This window comes from Ambystoma mexicanum, chromosome 13 (assembly GCF_040938575.1).
Source record: "Ambystoma mexicanum isolate Mex_15411 chromosome 13, UKY_AmexF1_1, whole genome shotgun sequence".
In the NCBI taxonomy this organism is placed as follows: domain Eukaryota; kingdom Metazoa; phylum Chordata; class Amphibia; order Caudata; family Ambystomatidae; genus Ambystoma; species Ambystoma mexicanum.
The window spans coordinates 242,120,239-242,144,694 of record NC_090938.1 but is presented as its reverse complement, the minus strand read 5'-3'; the positions used below and the strand labels follow the sequence as shown (position 1 = coordinate 242,144,694).

The 24,456-nt window shown below is 45.4% G+C and overlaps 1 protein-coding gene across 3 annotated transcripts in view; it reads left to right on the top strand.

Moving 5' to 3' along the window:
• Positions 1-24,456, top strand: part of NDRG2 (NDRG family member 2) — a 297,715-nt gene that overhangs the window by 192,295 nt on the left and 80,964 nt on the right. For all 3 annotated transcript variants that reach the window (XM_069633717.1, XM_069633716.1, XM_069633718.1), the window contains 6 exons: positions 13,214-13,319; positions 17,096-17,216; positions 17,743-17,805; positions 20,135-20,195; positions 22,407-22,493; positions 22,660-22,716. In XM_069633717.1, the coding sequence (XP_069489818.1) occupies positions 13,214-13,319; positions 17,096-17,216; positions 17,743-17,805; positions 20,135-20,195; positions 22,407-22,493; positions 22,660-22,716 (495 nt within the window). The remainder of the gene's footprint in view (positions 1-13,213; positions 13,320-17,095; positions 17,217-17,742; positions 17,806-20,134; positions 20,196-22,406; positions 22,494-22,659; positions 22,717-24,456) is intronic.

Here is a 24,456-nt window from a genome sequence, read left to right as displayed (position 1 = left end):
AAGCACCCAGGTGAGTACCTAGAAGCAGGTCAGTACCTTTTCATGAAGAAAGGACCGTTTCACTGACGGGTCCCCAGGTGAGGTGACACCAGCTGCTGTTCGGATTCTTGGCCTGGTGACTGAAGAAAGAACTTTTGGCGGGAGCAGACGGTCTGCTTCTTGCAACGGGGTGCCCAGAAGACGATCTTCACGACACTGGCTCGTTGGGACTCGCTACAGGCTTTGGTTCAGTGGCAGTTGCCACACGACAGACATCGCTCTGTTTCTCGGTCCCTGATTAGGAAGGGGAGGTGTCTCGGAGTGGGAAAGAGTCACTGTTGGTCCAGCAGGAAGCCCACAAAGTTCTAGCCGAAACTGTGCTTCAGGAGACAATGCAGAGCAGATCGGTCCAGGTCCCAGGCTATTGGGGAATTGCAGCCCAAGATGGTCACAACTCTTCGAGGGGTGGCTCAAATGAAGGTTGTCTCGAGATTGGTTGTGCCCACCAGCCCATGGGAGGAAGTCGTCCGGTCTGCATCTTCCCCTGTCGATCAGAAGGAGATTGGAGCAGCATTGGTAGCTAAGCAGTCACTGGTGGTCACTGGAGGTGCCTGCAGACGTCCTCCTTCCTCATATTCTTCGTTTCATGAGTCAACTCTCTGATTCTGCTCCAGGACCCTCGTCTTTATGCAGAAACCCAGCCAATCAGCAGTCATGCCACATTCAAACTTTGGGTGGTGGCTGTTCCAGCATGCCTCCCTGTCAGAAATTGATTCAATCATAGGTGTAAAAGGGTAGCTCAAAGAGCGCGCAGCAACATTGCGCAGAAAGTGCTGTGTGCTGCATTAATAAATTGCAGATGCCTTAAAGTGGAGCAAAGCATTACTCCACAAAGATAAACTAAAAGGTTCCCACTCACTCAGGAGAACTGATTAAAAAAATCCAAGAGTCCAGCAAAAAGTGATGGGACTCGCAAGCGGGGAGAATTGCAAAAAAAATGAAATTTTACCTAATACGTTTGAAACCCATTCCCCCGCTTCAGAGGCTGGACTGCGACTTGAAACACGATATAAGATATTTTTCCCCCCTAAAATAAATTCACCTTTATTTAACTGAAGACCATGGAAACTGTTGGATCAACGATTGCAAAGACCTGTGCATCCAGATCATGAATCCAGCTCATGGCCTTGAAGCTCCCCATATGAGCTTCCTGGACAGGAAAATACACACAGCACACACTTGGGATCGCTGTGGTCCGCTCATCTGGCACTTATTCACTGTTCTAGTGCCTGGAAACAGTGGTAGGACTGGACCTCATGATCCAAGATACCTTTCCTAGTAAATATCACCTATCAAATATTAACTTAAGATTTAATTCCTGCATTTTGGTACTATAAGGATGTGAATAAAAGGCCCAGGGTGGGAACCTAGGCCAGCAGAAGAGGTCCCAAAACATACTTTCAAACGTACACCCGGTTTGACTTAATTTCTATAGTTAAAAAATACCAATAGCTGGTATTGCAAGGAAACCATTCAGATCAAAGTTTCCATAAATAATTAATTGAAGGTCAATCTTATTTAGTGGATTTATATAAATCAGTAAATGGAATATTTTTGTTGCTTTCTCTTTTTACTTTATCGCCCCCTTTTTTTTTCTTTTTTCAAAAACCATACTAAACCGTTTGTGTTGGTGCTCCTCTGTTTCCTTTGCAACCTTGGAAAGCATGGTACATGTCAAACCACTGACCTTGGCGGGATACACGTCTGTTTATTTTCAAACTCTGTAAATAGCTTGAGATTGCAAGCAATATTCAATAGCCTGTGTGTGTTTTCAAAACTACATTGATAGTTATATTGGGTTAAAATATGAAACCGGAGAACCTAGCACTTTTTGACAAAAATTAATTCCACTTTAGTGTTCATACATAATAGAAAACAGTTTTTACAATAAATCTGGTTGATTCCCTAAAAAGATCGATTTAAATGTATTTGAAAAATGCTATCATTGCTCATTATGAAAGATAGTGAAGCTCTGCTCTTCCCTCCTTTACATCACATATTGTATCACGCCTGTATGATGAGTCCTTTTCAACATGTGTGATCCGTCCCTCTCCATCTTTGAAGAGTAGGACACTAAATATGGGCCTGGGCCGTTGTAACAGGAAGGGACGCAGGGCCCACTCAATACGTTGTCTAGTTTCCTAATGGTGGCTTAATAGTGGGAGAATGCCTGTATTTGGGCATCACCTTTTTTTAAATTGGGTCTGGGTACAGAGTTTAGGGAGACTGAGCTCCCATTTAATTGTAGAAACAGGGTGTTATGTTGTGAGCTGGTCCTGTTTGTTTCACTAGCCATGAATGTATGCTTGCAGAATGTTGGTGTATGGATGATGACCGTTCAGGGGAATGTTGAGTGAGTGTGATGCATGAATGTCAATTGGGGGCCTAAGCTGGATGTATGAGTATGGCCGGTGGGTGTCTTCCCTGTCCCTGGATGTTACCTTAATCTACTTTCCATGTACTATGTAAATACCCCACTAGTAACTGGACTTCTGTGTATGTAAATATACTTTATGTACAATAAAGTCGCAGCTGGTCTGTGAGTGGACTGTACACATCAATGGAGGGTAGTCACAAAACGGGGATTAAAATGTATGGCCATAGTTTTCACCATTTCCAAACAGTCACTGGACCACATCACCATAGCTATTCGGCGTATCAGTTGGTGGTGCACCAGTGGTCCAGCGCATGTTGCTTGCCTGGCAGTCGCAAAAGGCTGCTTCTACCTATTTTTTCCTGCAAGGCCTCCTTATCTCTTGCTACTCCATGAGGAGGATGTGGGGCTGGAAGTGTAGTTTAAAACTGTACTGGACATGAGGGCTGGTGATCTCTCACTCCTGCAGTAAAACAAGAGATGATGGCTGGAAGGTTTAGAATGAAACTCAACCTCTGCCATTTCTCTTGTCAACCCTCCAGACCATTGTTCATTTGCCTGCCAAGCCAGTACAAAAGGGAGAAGACCATATGCAGATCGGCTTCGTCCCACCTCAAAAGGGGCAGTCCAGCCCAAACTGCTTTGTCACATCCCTTCTGAACCAGAAAATACGTTGGAAATCGGCTGGTGTCAGCTGTGTTGTACTTTACTTCTTTCTATGCCACTTAGTAGCCTTTTACTACTTTGGTAGGCACTTGCTTCCAAAGCAGGAGCAGTGACTACCGAGCCATTGTAAATCCTATGACCTGGCCATTCCCTTTGTGGTCCTTCTTTCTGCATTCGTAACCTGAGGAAATTTATTTTGGCTGTTGTCTGCCTGAGCGCTGAGCAGAGCTCACAAAGGCTTCTGAGTAAATGCAGTCCAGTTTAGTCTGGATGAGGTTTAAACCTCCCAGTTCACATCTGTGCCTGTCCATAAAAATGTGGAACCTTATTGGCCAATCCTGATTGGGGAGAGAGGGAGAATGAGAGGGAGAGAATGAGAATATATATATATATATATATATATTGGGGAGAGAGGGAGAATGAGAGGGAGAGAATGAGAATATATATATATATATATATATATCTCCTACCTGCACAGAAGCAGCAGAAAGATTCAAGCCCTGGGTAGGGGGTGGTATTTGATTTTGGTACAAACCCAACAGTGGGGCTGGGATAATGGTGGGTGGGGGTGTGGTAGGGGAAGGCCATGCCTGGTGCTTTTCGTTTAGCACAGCATTGAAACTGTGGTTAAGGGCTACTCTCTGTGCTGTAACGGGACACATGTGCCATTCACTGTGGTGTAGTCACTGTGTGGGTGGTATCACAGTTAAGGGCCAATATGACATGAGCTTTTCGAGCTTGGAAAATAGGGGCGGGTGAAGAAAAGAGGAATTGCCTAATGAATGGACAGTGCTCTATTCCCAGACGGGCTGGTTTGTCGGGCTGGTTTGTCGGGACACTGTGTTGCACAAAACATGCTCACGCTTCTCAGTTTGCATACACAACCCTTGCCATGCAAAACCTTTCACATCCATAGCCTTTCATTCCTTTCCTGGCTGCCCGCACCATCACCGCACTCTTATCCCCACTTATGCTACATGACCATGGCCCACTGGCCGTGGGCACTGACCACAGTCCACCAATTACCGTAAAAGACAGTGGCCCACTGTCTGACACTGTGGCAATGGTCCCTGCACAAATTAGAGTGCCACCACGTCCCAATGGCTGGATGCTTTCACCATGGCCTCCTGCCACTTTCCACTAATTGAAAGAAAACTGTGACCCACTGTGTTTGCCCCATTTTCTTTTGTTCCCCTTTTTCATGCCTACGACATTTTCCTCCAAATATTTTCCACAGGAATATACTCCTGACATCCATTGCAAAGACGTTGATTCATGTCAGAATTCTTCATGCACAAATCAGGTCTTTTAAATCTCAGGGTAAGGCGAGCATGTCTTAATCTAGTCTTCCACAACCCCCCTTCATCTTTGCATGTGCACCCCTCCTTTTTCGATCTCCACCACCTTCAGTCAGGGCCCCACCCGGTCCTAATTACCCCAACCCCCCGTTTTCTTCTTGTGGCACAATGACATCTCTACTTATATCTCACGTTTTTACCCAGTCAACCCTCGATAATTCAGCAGGACGTCTAAAATGATCTGATTGAAAAAAAGACATGTGTACCCCTTCCCCAAGTGTCAAACTACCCATGTGGTCCTCTTTCACTCTCCCCCACGTCCTCCCTAATGTTAAATCTCCCCAAATATCATTTTGAGTGCGTTTTTGTTCCCTCTTCCGCACGATTACTATGGAAACGGGTAACATTGAACAGAAACAAAAATGGCAGATCTTTATTTCTGAAAAGCCTTGGTGCAGGAATGCACAATGAGATATGCATAACAATTGCGTAAGGGGGTGTGCTTTTTTCCTTGTCAAAACGACTACTGGACAGGCCACACCACAAGACACATCTGCACTTGTTTCTTATTGTGTGCAAATACTTCGCGGTTTTCACTGTGCACTCGTCTCAATGATGCTCCTTTTTTTTGTATATGGGATCGTGAATGGGTTCGGTCCAAACATGGAACTATGTTTCACTCCTGAACTAATGGATGAACTTTCCCTCAAGCTTCCAATTTGGGGCCCAAGCCAGGCATGCTTTTGAAAATGTCAGCCAGATCCAAGTTATTAGCAACAGAATGTTTGAAAGCCAGTGGTGCATTGTTTTTACCTTAATTGTAGGGTGGCAGTTGCAACCCTAATATATGTTAATTAGCATAGGTATCTCTGGAGAGACCCCTTGTGAAAGGTATGCTGGAGAGGTGCGACATCCCTGGAGATCCACTAAGGCTGTTATGCAGACATGTGTCAAAAAGGATCATTGGACTCCACAGCAGCACGATAGTGAGCTAAAGACTCTGGGTAAGTCCCTCGTACCCAGGACTAATGTCTGGCAGAGGGACTCCCAGGACCCCCTTGTCAATTCCCACTTGGGACAGGACATACACAGCGCAGCGGCAATGCCAGAATGGATATGACTGTTTTAATAATGTGTTTATATTCCAGTCAATCTGGGTTAGTTTAGTGTCTGGATGGCAGTATGCTTCAGTTTTAATAAATTCTTTTTTTCTAGGACAACCTCAGATGAATGTAAGTTTCTAAGTTTCCCGAATATATTTTAGTGGGTGGCACCTCGCCTTCTTATATTGTTTCTTAATCAATACGCCTTCAAGACCATCTTATTTAATTCTTAGTTGTACGTGAGTGGGATACAAACCCACTAATCCTTGCCTGCGTGCCAGGCACACAATGTAACTGAAGAAAACCAAGGCTATCTAGCCATCAGTGTTGCCTGCACACCCTAACCACTATGTGGTTGTGTTAAGATGTTTCCTGCAGTATCTCATATAGTCACTCAGTAGGGTTGCCTGAAAAAGATATTCTGAATCCTGTTTTGTTCAAAAGACTTTGCTGTAATTCATTAATTGGAAAGTCGGTGGAGATGCAACTATTGCCAATGCATTTCGGACTATGTGCAGTCCTTCAACTCTATCAAGTGTAATACGTGTTGAAAACCGTGAGGCGGTGAGCCAAGAACCTAGTTGGCAAAGTGCCATCTGTAATACTGTGGTTTACGTAAATGGTTGAGGAATGGGGTTTGGACATGACTGTGGCCGCATGAATTGACCACTGTTGCAATGATCAGATGACCGTATTATGCCCTGATGGACTGCAAGTAGTCCAATATGCATTGGCAATAGTTGCATCTGCACCGACTTTTTAATTAATAAATTGGAGCAATGTTTTTGGAACATAAAAGTATCAAGAATATATTTTTCAAGCAACCCTACTGAGTGACTATATGAAATACTGTTCTAAATCTCTTCACAAAACCACATAGTGGATGTTAGGGTGCAGCCCACACCGAAGGCTAGATTGCCCTGGTCCTTATTTCTTCAGTTTCTAAGTTTACCACCTCAATTAACTTTGTATCTACATTATTGGTTTAAGTATTCTCTTCAAGTGAGCTAATTGAGTTCTAGGAGACATGTAGGGTTCAGATCACAACCTTTTTGTGTTAGACATGTGGCTGTTGTCTAGTTTGTGTGAATGCATTCTCTGTTAAATGTTGTGGCTTTAAAGATTGAGCTAATAACCTCTGTGATGTTTAGGCTGATGCATAGGTTGAATAGTACCACCAGTGTTCTAGGTGACTGTAACAAATTAATTCTACCTCGCAGGAGTACAAGGCTGAGCAGGGACAAAATGGCTCACTCGGCCCTCACACTTCTACAAACCAAAACAAAACAAAACACAACACCATCATAAAAGTAAAATAGGGACAGTTAAGAGCTATACCGACTTCTCCTTTCGTGTTAACACTGGCTGAGAGCAGGGCATACACCTAAGAAGGGTGTGAAGGTGAACCAGTAGTAACCCAAACTATGGACCACAGTCCAAAATAAAGGGAGTGTTCAATCAAAGTTCTTTAAAAAATATAAACACTTTAATAAAAGACACCACCTGCAAGTAAAAAAAAAAGATTACTGTACAAAACCCCACCCCAGAGGAAAGACAGAGAAGATGCAATAGACTGGAGAAAGTTGCACTTCAACCTTAGTTTCCACCATTTCCACCATGGCCCAGGTAAGCGCTGCGCCTCCGCTGCCTGTGCAGCTTTATTTTAGGCATCATTTCACCCACGGCAGCCCGTAAGGTGTGCAAGGCTCGGGCCCAACTTTCCCCTCCAGTCACGCCTCCCTCGCCCTCCCCCCGGCTCCCATTGGCTGTTTGCTCGTGTTGTGCTCGAGGGCCTAGCCCCTCTGCATCTGCGCTTCCCAGTCCTTTTCCACCATTGCCCAGATAAGTGCTGCTTTGCAGATGTCCGCCGGGGAAGCCAAGGAAGCCAGCAGACACGAACAAAAACTTTAAGTGTGGCATAGGTGGGATGTAGAGCAATTACTCTGCTCCAGAAAGCCGCTGCTTCTCTACCTTATCTTTCCATAACGTAGACTAGTATAGACGCACAGCATACATACTTGGAGAGATGTGTGACTACCGGTCTAAATCTATTCATGAGAGGACTGTAAATATTGCCTTGCATTACATACTAACATACTTGCCACGGTTAACTAGTGCCAGACCTAGAGGGAACTGTGAAGATTAGCCTGCGTCACATTTAGACAGCTGTAACAATGTTAGTGTATGCTGCGCCTAGATGTAATTCAAAAATTAAACCTGCGTCGCATCTAGATAGGATTGTGAATGTTAGCACGCGCCACACTTAAATCGAATTCTTAACTTCAGCCTGCATCACATCTAGATAGAAATGTGAATCTTGGCATGTGCCACACTTAGATGGAGTTCTGAACTTCGGCCTGTGTCACATTTGGATGGGATTGTGAATTTTGCATGTGCCACACTTATACGGAATTCTTAGCTTTAGCCTGCGTCGCATCTAGATAGAAACGTGAATGTTAGAATGTGCTACACTTAAATTAAACTGTGAATGTTACCAATGGCCTCACTTAGATGGAATCGTGATCACTAGCCTGCCTCACATCTAGATAGCATTATGAATTTTAGCATGTGCCACACTTATACGGAATTCTTAGCTTCAGCCTGCGTCACATCTAGATACAAATGTGAATGTTAGCATGCGCCACACAAATGAAACTGAATGTTACCAAGGGCCTCACTTTGATTGAATCGTGATCACTAGCCTGCCTCACATCTACATAGGATATTGAAGATTAGCAAATGCCACACTCAGATGGAATAGTGAATGATAGCAAGCATCACACCTAGACATAACTACAAGGACAGCAATGCCAATTAACCAAAGCACTAACAATTTCACCCCTCTGCATACACCTCTCATACTCTAACCAAACACAACCACAAGCCTACAACACAACAATCCGTTCAAACTACACTGCAACAACAAAACAAACCACACATAGACTTGCACAACAGCACACGACGACTACCGACTGTAAAGCAACCCAAGCTCAGCCAACGGACCCACAGGGCTGAGGCTGCCAACAGCAAATCACTGCTCTCTTGCACTTTTCCAGCTTATCCCCACTAACTCACCCTCCCCTTCCCTTTTTTTTTTTCAGAGCGCCAGGGGACCACTTCGGTGGTGATAGTGCGCGGTACAAATATCCTTTTACATTAACATTAGTTCCAGGGGTAGTAGGTAAGGTACTACAAAAAAGGATATCTTGGTGAGGACGGGGATGATCGTGACCTAACCGGTCTCTAGGGCCCTAATGGACTGTGGGGGGAGTAGTTAGCGTCACAGTACCTGAATTGGGTTCTTGATGGGCTGACCCATCACACCCTGGTTGAAACGTCCTCAGGTGATTGGTCTAAAGCTATCCTGTATTAGGGGACCAATCCCTGCTCCCTGCGGAAGTGAACTTTGTCCTCTTGATCTTGCACCCAAAGTGTTTTGCTTCAGGGGAAGCGATGGAGAGAGGAAAGGGAAAGCAACTCTGAGAAACAAGATGGTGGAAGTCTTCTTCCATGTTCAGAGAACGCAGAACTATCCTATTCCTGCCCCTGTTACCTCCTGACAACAAAAGACCTTTAGACATGCAGCACCATGGTGTGAGGCTACCTCTCCTGGATGGGTGTGATTTTTCAATACCTGGGCCCTGGGCTGCTGCCTTTTGTGCAGTGGTTTCTGGGGGAGGAGTTTACCAGCCCTCAAAAAGAATCGAAGAGAGGCTAGGTCCTCTGGTTTTCTGTCCTGCCGGGTGCCGTCTGACCCGAATACACATTCCCTAACACAGCAGACTCTACTCGCCGGAGGGGACTCTAATCCCTGAGCAATTGGTTTGTGATGGCCACGATCAAAATGCTTAAACTAAGGCAGATCATATTCTTGGATTTTTCCCTGCCACCAGCACTTGGTACTCATGATCGTCGCAGTTTCGGTACTGGGTCATGTTACATTTTGCCCCTGTGCTGCAGTGACTTTGCCATCACCATGGCGGTTGTGTGGCCATCTTGTGACCTTTGAACCTGTTCTGCGCCAAGAGCAAAGCGGATGTCCTGTGGTTCAGGCTACTAATGCGGTAGGGCACAAGTGCACCATGCTTTTGGCATGGATTTGTGACAAGGGGGATCTAGTTAGTAGATGACCCCTTTAGAGAAGGAATCGCACATATCGTTTTAGGTACTGAAAATCAAAAATGCCAAGGCTTTGCACCCTTGCCAGATGGGAAATTTCTCAGCGACGCACATAGAATTTGGGATGTTATCACAAATATAGGCTTGCGTCTGGGCCTCTGGGCGTTATGCTTAATCATTGATTGACTTCAATATAGACCTGCTCTATACAGTTGTGATGAATACAATGATGTCATCACTCCTTTCCTGAAAGTGGCCTCCCCTCCTCTGACCTGGGGATGGGAACCGCTACCCGATCCTGACCCTTAGGGGGGGGGTTATTTGAGGGAGGATCACGATGGGGAAGCGACCCTCAGGGGTGGGGGGGGGGAGTGAGGCATTATTAGGCGAGACATGGTATCCCCCTTTCCCTTTTAGGGATATCCCCTCCTTAAAATATGCTTTGATGGCATATTGTAATCCCCCTAAGCAACCCACAAGGCGACTTGACAATATCCTTCAATATTCTGAAACCAACTTACTGACAAACACTGACATGAGGAAGAGGGCAACAGAATGAAAAAGCTGTCTGGTAGTTGGAGAAATCCGATTGGCTCTGACCATCTCCCTTTCTCAGCGCAGGAGTTCAAAGATGGAACAGCTGAACAACACAGTGAGATCAGACCGGCTAGCTTACTCTGGGTAAAGCAAGCTGTCGGGAGGAATGATGAGCACAGAGGCACAAGAGAATCGTGGAGGACAAGGAGGAAGCGAGGAAAGCTGAAGAGCAAAGTGGAGAGCAGGCAAGGCAGCGTCTGTGTTGGCGGCGCACTCGCAGACACCGAAGATGCTGACGAGAGACGCAAAGCAGAGACAAAGCTTTGTGCCGGGTGAGAAAGCCAGGGAGAAATGACAAACGCCATCCGCTGCAGAGCTGAGCCGTCCAAACTGAAGAAAGAGAGCCTATGCAAAACAGTACCGAATGGGGGTCGGAGACGCTGTGGAAGCCGTTCAAGCACTGGTGAACCCATAGTAAAAGGCTGGGGCACCGAGTGGGAGAAGGCACTCCTAAGCACAAGTGGGAGGCGAATCCCTACGGCTTGCTATGTGGGTAATCTTCATATTCCCAGTACTTAGGAAAGAAGGAAAATACAAATACCCCAAATGTAAAGGGGAACTTGGAGAAGCTGAATACCCTCCTTGGTCCCGAATCTGTTGATTGTTGTCTTGAAAGTCCTGACAGGAGCGTATACCAGGCAGGCTAGATAAATTAAGCAAAACAGAAAGGAAGAGAAAACCTTGGGAATTGAGTCATTGTGAATTACAACACCAAGAGGAGGGAGTTATCCTCTTGGGTTACATGAATTTGGTTATTCTTTTTTGTTTTTTTGTACTTTTTACTTTGGTCAAGAGAAACATGGGGAAGGGAACCATCCCTTGGAACTGCAAACACTATCCGCTGGAGACTTCTGTTGAATTTTCATCTTTTGTTGAACTTGAACATTTGTGCACTGTTTCAAGCCAAAGACATTACGCTTAACACTGTATAGTTATTTTAGTGTGAGAGGGCGAGGATATGATTTCAGACATCTTGAGTACAGACAGGACCTTTGTTTTTGGTTGAGGTTGGGAAATACCTCCTAGATTAGGGACAGTGAGACCTTTCACAAACCCCATTATTATTTCAATAAAAGTTTGTATCCACAACCATAAGTATTCTGTGTCTGATTCATGTCCCTCACACAGTCCAGAATATATGTGCAACTACTAGAAGTCACCTTTTGGTTCCATTTGGTCTGTAGTTATGTTTGGGCATGTTACCTGTAATTTCTTAAGCACCGCTCCAGGAGGTACTGCATGCCCATGAGCATTTCGCTGTGGGATCTGACGGGTTTGTGGGGCCATGCTACTATCTTTGTATGCCGGGTGTTGAGCATGTGCCTCATATGAATTGTGTGTATGGGCTTGATTGTTACGATTGGTATCTGGGTGATTGTAGTCTGTTTGCTATGTTAAGTTTTGGTTGTCACTTTTAGTGGAAGCAGTGTCAGGATGCAATTGTATTAGATGGGAATTGGTTCTGGATGTTAAGCGACAGGAGCAGAAGGATAGGGGGTATCATGCGGATTCCTTGGAACTATTTGTGGTTGGTTGTTGGTTTTGTGGTTCCTTCAGGATAGTGGAAGACTGCAACACCACTTTGGAGAATGTTAGTGGAGTTTGAATGTGGGCTATCGACGTTGACGTGCATGGGCTCTGCACCCAACGGAGGGGTGCATCTTGACACCCTGCAGCTCCCACATATCGTTATCCCTTAGCCTGTATGATAGTGCTTCATAACATATCGCTTGTGCGCTGGGACCTTGTTGGTAAGTGTATAGCCACAATGACTGGGATGAATGTGTAATGGTGTACTTTTGAATGATTGTATAATTTCTGTAGGACGGTAGATGTAGCGATTTGACAAATGTTGTCCTGTCCTGCTGGCCATCTAAGAATGTTGAAAGAATGTTGCTGCATGGTGTGAATGTGTCAGTTGTGGGCCTGAGCTGCAGTGCATGAGGATGGCTGGTCTCTTAACTGTATATTCTTGAATAAACTGGAATCTATGAACCACTGTATATATGTAAAATAAAGTTTACCTGGACTTTCTAACCAAGAGGCTCACTGCTGGCCTGTGTCTGGACTCCTTCAATTCCTTATTGGTTACAACATCTGACAATGTGTTGGAAACTTGCCTAGAGGTTTCAGCATTGTGCCCCCCTCCCCTGCATTCACCCTTCCATCAACCCTAATCCTAAACTATTGACATGATTTCCGTAGGATTCATTCCCATTGTGGCTGTTTGTGTAAAATAACTCTCTAGAGGTAACCCCTTCATTGCTGCAAGAAATAGGAGCCGGTGTCATTTCCACATTAGTTCGTGTTGGTGCCTTGTGAATGGGCACTAATGTATGTTTGGGGAGAAACCAGCCAGGAGCTCTGGCTGCTTCAAAGCCCCAAGTCTGCAGAGCTGAGCCGGCAAGCCCTCTCCATATGTATGAATGCCATTTATAAAGCTCACACAGAGCTGGAAAGCATGGGCTTGCTGTACATAGTGGGAACACCCAGGGAGTTGCATACAGGGTGCAGGGGTATCTTGGATTGGGGGGAATTGGGAGGGAATCTCCTAATAAAGTAGGATTGAGTAGAGCGAGACAATAGTACACGCTTTGCTCTTATCCCTGTTACTCTATTGAAAATGACACATCTTTGTCCCCCCTTCATGTTAAGATCAGTAAACTGGTGTTTTTTCTATGACTGTTCTAATTTCTAATCCTTTATGACCTACATAAAAACCTGCTTCTTCAGAAAATGTTACTTTTGTAATGTATCCTGTATCAGTCTAACATAAAACTCGGGAGCTGCGTGTAATAGAACCAAGTGGTTTGTGCTGCTCAGCACACATTATGAAGCTTACATCATGTGACACAAGTCTGCACTATAACGGTTGCGAACCAGGTGGGTTTGTGCACTGGAGGGCCTTGTCACTTATATTGACAAAGTTGACAATGTCACATAGAGGGTCTAAGGTGAGGGGCGAGCTTTCCACGGTTTTTCAACATCTCATGAAGTCTTCTATCTTCTCTTTCCAGAAACACTCCATTGAGACGCAGTATGGAACAGTGACCGTCACCATATATGGTAGCCCAAAACCGAAGCGTCCAGCCATAGTCACCTTCCACGACGTTGGACTGAATCGTAAGTGGACAGTGGTCTGTGTAACCGGGTGCTCTAGAGTACTCCAAAGGTAGTGTTTCCACCATAGCGCCACTCAGCAATGTTTCTAAAGCAAATTAAGCAGACAGCGATTCCACGCATCAGTGCTCCAAAACCATCCTTTAAACTGTGTGACCCCCATATCCGACACTCTTGCGTATTCGCCACACCACAGTTCATATGGTGTTGCCCAGAGTCCTCTCTTCCAGAGAATCTTCCAGTGTCACTACCATAGAGGCAGCACCTCAGAGCAACCGCTTGCACGCCATTCTCTTTAGCCTACTCTACTATGCCAGTCACACAATCGAGGATCCTACACCCTCTCCATTTGCCCATACCTTAACTCCTCGTCATGGTAAGCCCAAACCATCCCCAGCACTGCTTTGCTTGAACCAGAGCCCATATGCAATGCATTATGTCCCTCTGCCTGTGCTCCTAGATGGTTGCTTAGACGGGGGATTCACCAGCTCTAGTGCTAGTAAATTTGGAATTCTGATCTGTTCAGACTTTTCATTTGCAGCTCACATATCTGCAGTGGTGAAAAGGGGCACTTTTGTATTAGACCCCCTTAGCATATCACTACTACTCTGAACTTTGTCAGATCCATATGGCCATATCTTTTTTTATTTTTTTTAATTTCATTTAGTTCATACAAACTTTTTTAAAGAAAGGAAAAAGGAGGAAGTAGGAGGCAATAAGTTAATGCGAAGGATGCACAAGTCAAAGGAGATCAGCGATGGGAAGAAAAACACCCACCCCACCCCTTGAAATCACTTTGTCCCTCTGATATCCACATATTTCTTTCAGTTCTATTAGATCTTCAGCACATTGGATGTGCAGGTAGCTTTTTCTTTTGAGTTTGTGACCAGGGCCACCCTACTTCTCAACTTTAACATCATTCAAATGATTTCACTCTGTCAGCAAGACCTCTAGATTGCGCAGAAAGTTTCAGACCATAAACATCTTTTTCGCTAGGATTAGCAAACAGGTCTTCTCCACATAGGGTGGGGTCATTTTTTACCACTTGGTTCAAGTGTAGCGTTCTCAAGGATTTCAGCCCTTCATAGTCGAGAATTAAATGTTTTAAGGTCTCTGAATAATTCTCGCAAAAGCGGCATGTTATCGTCGCTGTCATCTGTCTGAATCTCTGTTTTTGACTTATTCTTGTATTGAATAAATTGAGTCGAAATTTCATAAAGATCTTTCGATAATTAGCATTTGGAGCTTTCACCAGGTATTGCGGAAGATGTCTTCGATCCTTTCCTTCCTTTGCAGCATTTCCCATTAATTTATAGTGGTTCCTGTCATCTACAGTTGCACACCAGTCCCGTTCCCCCAATTTCTTTGACATAATTCGGGTAGCTCTTCAACGTCTCACAATCTGTGAGTAGCTCTTTCAGATGTTTTTCGCAGCCATTAGTCCATCTAACCGGTATTGACTCTGGATTCCCTTTTCCCAAACCTGATAGTATTTCAAACTGCGGCATACCCTTGTCGAGAATAGTTTTTCTATACAAAAACAGCATATTCCAGAGAACTCTTGCGTTCATTGATATCAGGTTTAATTTGTATCGCAAACAGGCAGATGGTATTTCCTTTTGCAGCTGTAAAACACTCCTCCAGTACTGTGTTTCAAGTTGTGACCACAAGTTCACCGGTGCTCCTAAAGCGTTTTCTGAACCATAGATTAAAGTCCTGACTGCTTTCTGGTTATAATGAGCAAGTACCGGCTGCAAAGAGAACTTCCCGTACTTTTTTATTTAGAACCGCAGCTTGGCAAGCTAGTTGTTTGCATTTCTGCTTTGCGTTTTCAACCCATGGTGCGTCATATATATTGCCATTTATCCACATTCCAAGATACTTGAACTTTTTGACACAATTCAGCTCTGTTATTTAAGCTCCATTTTGGTTCACGGCTTTTGATCACTTTCTTTGTTCGAGTAAGGTCCTTCAGGATTAATACTTCCAATTTTGCAGGATTAATCTTTAATTTGTTTTTTATGACATAGCTCTCAAGGGCTGCTAACTTCCGTGTTGGGCCGATTGGCGTCAGGTCAAGTAAAGCAATGTCATCCGCGTACAGCAGCCAATTTACTGCTTCACCATTAATTTTCGGCGGATAAGAATTGGTTGCTCCAAGTGACTCTCCAATGTCCGATAGAAATAAACAGAACAGGGTAGCCGCCAGTGGGCACCCCTGCTTTACACCATAATTAGTCGATATTGGTTGATTAAGTGTTCCGACATTATCCAGTCTCATCTTAATATCCGTTCTTGTGAGAAGTTCTTTAATGGGCTGTAACAAGCTTTCTAGGCAGTTCAATTTTTTCATTTTTCCCCAGAGCAGTTCCCTGTCTATGGTGTCGAATGCGTTGGATAAATCGACAAAAGCTATGTAGATTTTTTTATTTTGTCGTATTGCTTCCATCTTTAGGAAATTGACCAGTGTTAAGGCCACAGCCTACTCCTTTAACAAAACCAGCCTGACGTGGGTCAAATCTCGCAGTTTCTTCAATCCACTTTAAGAGTTGACATTGTAGCTGAGTTGCGAAAATTTTCCTTACTACGTCAAGGATTTCGCAAAATAGATGCAAACAGAACATGGCAGAACTCTGCCCATAATTCTGGTTGTTGTTTTAACTTGTTGTTTCATCAAGCCATCTGGCCCCAGAGCTCTGGACGTACTGAGTCTCATGATATTTCTTAAAATGTCATCCTTTTCGATAGTAATTGACCAGTCAATAACCGGGTCTGGTTGTTTGCTGACTTTGATTTCTTTATTGTAAAACGTCTTCGTGTAGTAGTCAACCCACATAATCTCTGATACCATGTTATTTAGAAGCGCTCCTTAGGGTACAGATATATCATTCAAAAGGTTCCAGAGGGAACTAGTATTTCTTTTAGTTAAAGTCTCCATCGCTTCAGCATCATGTTGCATCATTACAGATCTGTGGCTATATCTCTGGTGGACACTCCCATTGATTATGCAAATAGTGCATACTGTACTTTTGCATCCCCAAATATCTGATCTCCAAATTTCAGAAATGTTAAGGGATTGCCGAGCACATGCTGCAGCTGTTCATAAATGTGACTTATAAATACAGTGCCTGGTTGCCAGAGGCCTGATGGGGTAGAGTGGCAGGCCTTATGTACAACCGACTGAACCAGGGGATTAACGTCACAAGGGCCCCAATTCCAACAAGACAGAATAATCCCTTATGTGCCCACTCACCTGTATATTATGACCATCCAAGTCCCAATCTTTAAAATCAAGTAGCAATATTATGGACGTGGCTACCTTCGCAGACTGTTACCATCATTGTGAAACTCATTACCTGATCAAATCTTGACTATCTGGAAGCTTTTGCATATGTACTCAAAAAGTAGAAAATAATTGTGTTCCCTTAAATCATTCTGTGTTGCTTCTCCTAGTGCAAGGATATTGCTTCGGCTGTTTGAGTACTTTATAAAAACTGAACCTAAAATGCAGAGTAGTAGCCCCTTTGGCCAGTGCTACACGTTTTTCCTGGCCGTTTCACAGATGCACGTTTTCTTACAGCTGCTTCACAGACCGCACGCACCTCATTGCCAGTGTTTCTACACCATGCAAATCCATGCATTCTCATTGCTACACCATTCCCCACCGACATGGCTCCTCGGCCAGTGCCTCACCGCTCCCTATAGCTCTTGCCTTGTCTAGGAGAATGCCGCTTAACCAGTGGGCTGGGAAATTGACCATTCTCTGCTTTTCCTTCCAGATAAGACCTGCTTTGAAAGCCTCTTTCAGTATGATGATATGCACGAGATCGTCAAGAACTTCGTGGTGTGCCACATTGATGCCCCAGGGCAGGAGGAGGGTGCAGCAGTCTATCCGCTAGGGTATGTAGGGGGCGCGTGAGAGTGGTTTATTCTGGTGGTATATAACGGCGACAGGTAGGGTCTACTCACCTCTTCTATGAAGGTGAAGCAGAGACTGTTTATCGCTGGCATTAGCCGGGAGGGCATGAGGATGTGCTGTCCTCTATTCCAGAGTTTTATAAGGGTGGGTGCTAGGGTTTGGTTAATCCCTGTGATATGAAAGGATGGCCATCAAGGGGCCATCTCAATGGTCAATGTGAAGGGTAGTGAAAGGGGCCACTGTTTATTCTATTGGGATTCAGTTGGCGAGAGGTGGCTGCTGTTTATAATTTTGATACACAACGGTAGCCTCCGACGACATGCTTTGAGGTATGTACAGGTATGCGATGGGAGTTGCAAAATGCAACTTGGTGATGTAACAGGTCGCCAAATGGCTCCTCAGGGGCACTGTGATGGACTGATGGCTATCCCTGGGTAAGACTTTGCTCATAGTTCACATCTGGGCCACTCTCTTCTCCCCTTGACAGGCCTCTCTTCTCTCTCACAGATATCAGTACCCCTCTTTGGACCAGCTGGCTGACACCATCCCTTCCGTGCTTCAGTACCTTAAGTGAGTATCTTGCTCAAAATGGTCTCTTTGATTCTCAAGTTTCTCAGACCCCACATCTTACTGAGCAAAGGTAGTAGCTGTCATGACACCAGTTCTGAGTGAGGGAGTGCAGGGCCTGTTAAGAGAGTCACTTCTGAGTGAGGGGAAGGCCTGTCGTGGTCTCCAATCCTGAGAGCGTGAGAAGTGGTGACTACTCGATGCGGAGTGAAGTGAGGAATTGACTTCCACAGCCCTCTGTTCTTGGAGTAATAAGTTATTCTAAAGCCCTCATGTCTGAGCAAATGGCACAGCGGGTCGTCTGCATCCTCCATACCAAGTGTGTGAGATGACGCCTAGGAACTGCATTCAGTTATGAACAAGGAAGGCGTCTGTCTTCCCCAGTCCTCAAACTTGCACAGTTGAATAGTCCGTTGAAGCAGGGTGTGTGCAAGCTATCTGCCATAGGCTCGCTACTAAGCAATTGCAGTCAAGCATACAGGCCGCACTGATAGTGCGGTGAACAAGCGTTGTGCAAGTATGGCAACCATACTTGCCGAATGGCTAATAGAGAGATTAGAACACTGAACCGTAAAACATGTGCTCCGTTGAGTTGTCAGAACAGGGACTTCATTTGAGAGAAGTTTTGATGCTTTTGGGCCAGTCCCCACCCGTGCTTATAACTGAGATCAAGACAGCATGCTTATTGGAAATGGGTTTCTAGTGGAGCACCAGAAGCTTGTCTCAGAGGAACGTTGTAAGTACAATCTAGAGCGGTGTTGCGGACGCAGGTGTTCTTCGCGCTGCTTGGTAATGTGTCTTGTGCCCTGTTTGGTGATGGATTTAGTGGCGTCCCATTGGCACAACTATAGCAGCGCATCTTTGAAGGAAGCCGAGGCTGCTTCTACAGAGAAGATGGGGTGGGTCACCTCACTGGGTCAGCCTTGTTCTTTGCTTCAGCTACTGCCAACACACCTTATTAATAATGGCCACTCAGCCAGCTCTGGTTAGTGGTGTGCAGAGAGGAGCTCACCAGAGTGCAAGGCGCACACAGAGCACTAAGTCCGTAGGTATGGGATGGCATGGTGAGCTGTTGCAGAGAACCTGCATTCCTCACTGACAGAATAGTTCTAATATTAATAGTTTGCTCCTACTGTCCTCGATGTATGATCTTCTTTTTATTAATTTAAAAGAAATCTATATATGTACAATAAATGTACTGTACTACACCACTCTATGCAGTGAAGGTGGCCAGTCAAATTGTGGCTTTTTTGGGTGGTGTTTTAACCTAAGTTCCTCCACACTTTGCTCAGAACCTGTTTTTGGACTGACCTCTATCGCCACCCATGGCTCGGGCCGGGTGCCACCCATGGCTCGGGCCGGGTGCCCAGCGAGTGATTCGTATAGGACCGACCCTCTTTTGAGTATATTTTGTCTGTATGGCACTCTAATAATTTAGCATTTATATAGCGCTACGAACCTTAGGGTATCTGAGAGCTGCTTATTACCCACGGTGTGGGGAAGGATGAAAGGCTAAGTTTGGCCTTGCCGGGATTTGAACCTGCCGTGAGCAGCTCTGCACAGATGTCAAGGCGAGCGCTCTACTCGCTTTGCTATCGGACCAGACTCTGCCACCCCATCTCCCTGTCCCCTCTATGTTTACGGATTTAGACTTTCACATCATAAAGAAGGCTAGCTACAAGTTATTCTGCGCTCTTTGTTTGGACTCACTTCTCTAACTGCAATTCAACACTTTTTTGTTAATTTAGAATGTACATTTGTTTTACATTCACAGAATTTTGATTTGTATCTTCATATTTCAAAATTATGCACATTTATCCAACAATTCAACCTTCACAAAATTGTCCCTTTTCGGGTGCTCAAGATACATAAGGTCCTACACAGCAAATGTGTCAGATAGCAATTGCACCACACAACAGCACTTGGAAAAGGGACCATGCATCGATGGAACTAATCTACTTGGATTAATTTGGAATTTGAAGATATGAATATAAATGTGCTATATGAAAAATGTATTGGTAACTTTTAGTTCAATTTTAAGTGTTGGTTTGCAGTCAGAGAAGTGAGTACAGACAGAGCTCAGAAAATCGTGCAGGTAGTCTACTTCACAATGTGGCAACCTGCAACAGGGGTGGTGTTGTGATGCAACTTAAAAGCAGAGTGAGGTTCTCTTGAGATCCACCTCGAGATTTACACACCATCAACCACTCGTCACCAACTCTGATCTATTTGCAATGTAAAGGAATATTAAAAACTGGAATTTTTCAGGCGATGTTAGCAGGCACTTCTGCCACTTTACCCATTCTGATCCTGAATTGTTTTTCTCTTGCAGCTTCGCCAGTATTATTGGGATTGGTGTTGGTGCCGGAGCCTATGTGCTGGCCAGATATACGGTGAGATAAGGACAGGTAGTGCGGTTCCTCACAGGCTTATCTGAAATGGTCCTCATGTGTCTTGATTGTTGTCTACCACACTGACATCTTTTGTTCCTGACATCAGGCCTGCATACTGCTTGTTTAATTATCACGTGTCTCGTGGGAATACTGTCTGTTTCTTAGCATGTCAAGTTGCCTCTTTTGTTGATTTCAATAAAATATGTTTAAAAGAGGCCAGATTCCAGCATCTAGCCTCCTTCACACTCTCTCTTGCCCTTCCTCCTCCTCTCCCTCTCTTTCTGTAATCCCCTCTTGCTCGTCCTCTCTTGCTTTTCCTCTCTTGCTCGTCCTCTTTCGTCCTCTCATTCTCTTTCTCCTCTCGCTTTTTCATCCTTGCGCTCTCATCCTCAAACTCTTTCTCAGCCTCGCTGTCTCACCCTTTCTCTCTCTCTCCTCCCCTCTTGCGCGCTCTTTCTCCCATTCTTGCGCGCTCTTTCTCCCCCTCTTGCACGCTCTTTCTCCCCCTCTTGCGCGCTCTTTCTCCCCCTCTTGCGCGCTCTTTCTCCCCCTCTTGCGCGCTCTTTCTCCCCCCTCGCGCATGCTCTCTCCTCCTCCCCCTCTCGCGCATGCTCTCTCCTCCTCCCCCTCTCGCGCATGCTTTCTCCTGCCACCTCTCTCGCCTACTCTCATCCTCTTGCGCGCTCTTGCGCTCTCATCCATCTCTCGCTCTCTCTTGTCCTCTTGGGGCATCTCGAGCCTGCTTATTCCAGCCACTCACTGGTTCGTATCTTCAACCTTTCTTCCGCGATCTCTTCTAGCTCTCTCTACTATCATATTTTTCTCTCTCCTCTCACTCTCTCCACTTGCTCCCTCACAAGCTGATGTAGCAGATGCCACATATTCATTTCATAATATCCTCTGGCAGAAGTGTAGCCAGCATTGGCTAATAAGGGGAGCGTGAAGCAAATGTAGTTGGGCCCACCGTAGTGACTAACATCTGTAAATCCCCACACAGGACTGCTGAGTGGGCATTTAAAGAATTTGGGTGGGCTTTGCCTGCTCAGGCACTCCCCTCTCTACGCCGCAACCCTCTAGGCTTCTTAGCCCTGCAGAGAGGATCACCACGCTGACTTTGCCTTTCCATGTGTATGAGAAATGTACAATTCAATGAAGTTCTTTGGAGAGGAGATGGTTCCTCTGGCACAATATTACTATTGCTATCGAAATACAGGTATATTGTGCATCAGGAGTACAGGCAGGTTGGTAACCCAGAAGTAGTGAAAATACTTCTCGGTGGCCTTTTTGTAAGTGGGAAAAGTGGCCTGGACATAGTTTTTGTAGTTTATAATCGTAGCGGGTTAGGTATGGTTTCTCGGATTTCAGGTAGGGCTTCCAGCAGAGCTTTGTTAAAACTTTCCTCCCTGGCATCTTCTCAACTTTGGAACAAGTTCACGGATGACCTGCGTAAGTGCAAAACTAATCCTGGATTAGCAATGTGATCTGATCCTTTGGAAGGGACAGTCATTTCACAATTGCGTTACTTGATTCAAGTTGGGGTAGGGGGTGAGCATGTTTTGGGATTCACCTACTTTTCCATTCACAGTGTCTGGGATATTTTAACAAGCACACTGACTCCCACCCCTCACTCTTACCTCACTCGCTCTCTCACATCCCATCTTCAATCTCTTGAACCCTTTTAGGTGCCTGCTCTCCTCCCACTCACCCCCATCTTTGCACTCAATAAATGCTTTTCACCCAAGATCTTGCATCCTCTCTCTATCCCATCTGCCTCGCACACTCCACCCAACCTCTCACTTTTCAATCTAGCACCTCCCTCCATCTTACCTTTCCCCCCTCTTGCTTCTTTCACTTACATCCCTGCACCTTTCTCCTCCTCCCCTCTTGCTCTCATCTCCCCCCTCCCCTTCATCCATGTCATCCCATGCCTCCCTTCTCACATTCCTCCTTTCATCCCCCATCTCCCTCCATTGTTTCCCTGATGCTTCATTCACCCCCCCCCCAGTACTTTTGTTTAGCAGCGTCTCTTCTCTCCTGGCTTTCTCATCTTCATCTCCACAATGTTTCCCTCCACCTGCACTCTGGCTCAAATCTCCACTCTCATTTTCACTTATAACCTTTCTCTCCCAGACGCGTACCTCCCCTCACTCTTGCATCCCTGCATCCCATTTCACTCTCTCAACTCCTTCACCTCTTGCTCTTACTTTTCAGCTTAATCATCCGGACACAGTGGAAGGTTTGGTTCTCCTCAACATCGACCCCAATGCTAAAGGATGGATGGACTGGGCTGCACATAAGGTAGAGACCTGGGAGTGGGAATGGTGGTATTTAGCAAACAATACTGAGGAGCTGGTAAGATCCCAGGATGAATCACTATGTGAAGAGTACTCTCAGGATCTCCTTCTGCGTGTACAATGATCCATCTCACTGGATTGACAAATCTCTTCCTCTTTCTCTCTCTTAGCTCACTGGACTCACCTCGTCCGTCCCAGAGATGATCCTCTCTCACCTTTTCAGCGCGGTGAGTTACACTTGCAGAGCTTTCTAAAGCAGGGTTAGGGTTCGCAAAGGGTTCACCCGTCTGTATAAGGCACTGATTTTAATCTGTTGATTTCACCCAAGAGCAGCTATTGCTATCCATCATTGGGAAAATCCTCACAAGGTGGTTCTCCCACTGTCCCTCACTCATGAGCTCTATTCTAGAGGATCCTTTTACTGCTGCCAATATTTGAGGTGGTATTTTGTAGAGGGTTCCACTCCTGCTGTCTATCATTGGGATAGCCCGCTCCAGAGTGTGATGCTACTCGGTCATGGAGGGAGTCCTCGCCAGAGTGCACTGGAATGTCTGGTGTTAGGCAAAGTTTGTATGCCGTACCCTCTGGGAACACTACACACAAGTATGACTACAGGTTTAAGCAAACCAACCTTTGGTATAAGTCAGGCTTATCTCAAGAGGGGAATGTGAGCAGTAATGATGTTACACAGAGGTCTACAATCACAGTGTTCAAATAAACTCTTACGCTCAAGGTTTCTTGGATAAATACTTATTAATGTATTTATCAGTCAGTTATAAAACATTCATTAGAAGGAGGCAATTATATAATAACACACATATTCTTCAATACTTTTTAAAGAGGAGTGAAAGGCAAAGGTTATCGGAGCATAAAAGACTACAATTATTCTTAGACAGGGCAGATATTTTGAGTTCACCAGAAGTCCATTCAATACAATAGGCTAGGCGGAAGTCAATGGGCTGAAGTTTTGGATAGGATAAAGCGGTTCTGGTAAGTGAACAGAAAAGTCTTGGCACAAGTTCTTAGAAGTAGTTTGTAAAAAGAATCATATGTGGGGTCACAAGCTGATTAGGCCTGCGTGTTGCAAATGTTTCAAGCACTTTCACAGCGAGAGTTAAGTACTCTGTCTTGTGTTACAGTATTTTTCAATGAAGAAAAAGATTCAGCTGATGACTTCTGTTCCTGGCAGTTCCTGCAGATCACACTGTTCGTGAGGACAAGAGAGGACGTTGGGGAGGGGTTGGGGGGGACAGCTCCTGCTCTGCACTGGGACTGGTCAAAAGTTTGCAACAGGCAAACATCAATTTCGGTGGCTGTTTCGCATTTCAGCTACTGCACTGGTAACAACACCGGTCCTGGTCGTCAAGGTGGACTGTCCTTGCTTCAGATGTCCCACACTCAGCTGAGGGGGGGCGGGTCAGGCTCGGTCGGCCGGTCGGTCCGACGCCGTGTGAGTCCGGAGTATCTTCAAACGTTTTTGACCAGCTTACAAGTAACGCACACAATCTGGTGTCCCTCTCCCTGGCTCTATGGTTTCCTGCAGCACTCAGAGGAAATGCAACAAGCACCGGGATAGGAGTCTAGGTGGCTTACTTGGGAGTTGATTGGTCCTACCAACTCAAAGGGAGAAGTCATCCTTTGGAGGGGCTCTATGTCGATGCAAACTTGGCGATTCGGACCTGCAGCAGGGCTTCACCGGGCAAACCAACGGTCCAGGAGTTGCAGCAGCCTTCCTCTTCAAGCTCTTCTTCAGTTCTTTCGTCGAGTGGTCGACTCTGCCCCCCAAGCCAAGAGACTCGCCTTTTATTCGTTTCTCTACCATTCATTCCAGCCTAGCTGCCACTCACCCAGCAGGGTGGCTGTCTTTGCCGGACAGTCAGCCAGCCAATCATCACAGAGTGCATTTGGGTCTCCTAGGAGACTAAGCACAGGGATTTTTGGGCACCTCACACACTTCCTGCCTACCC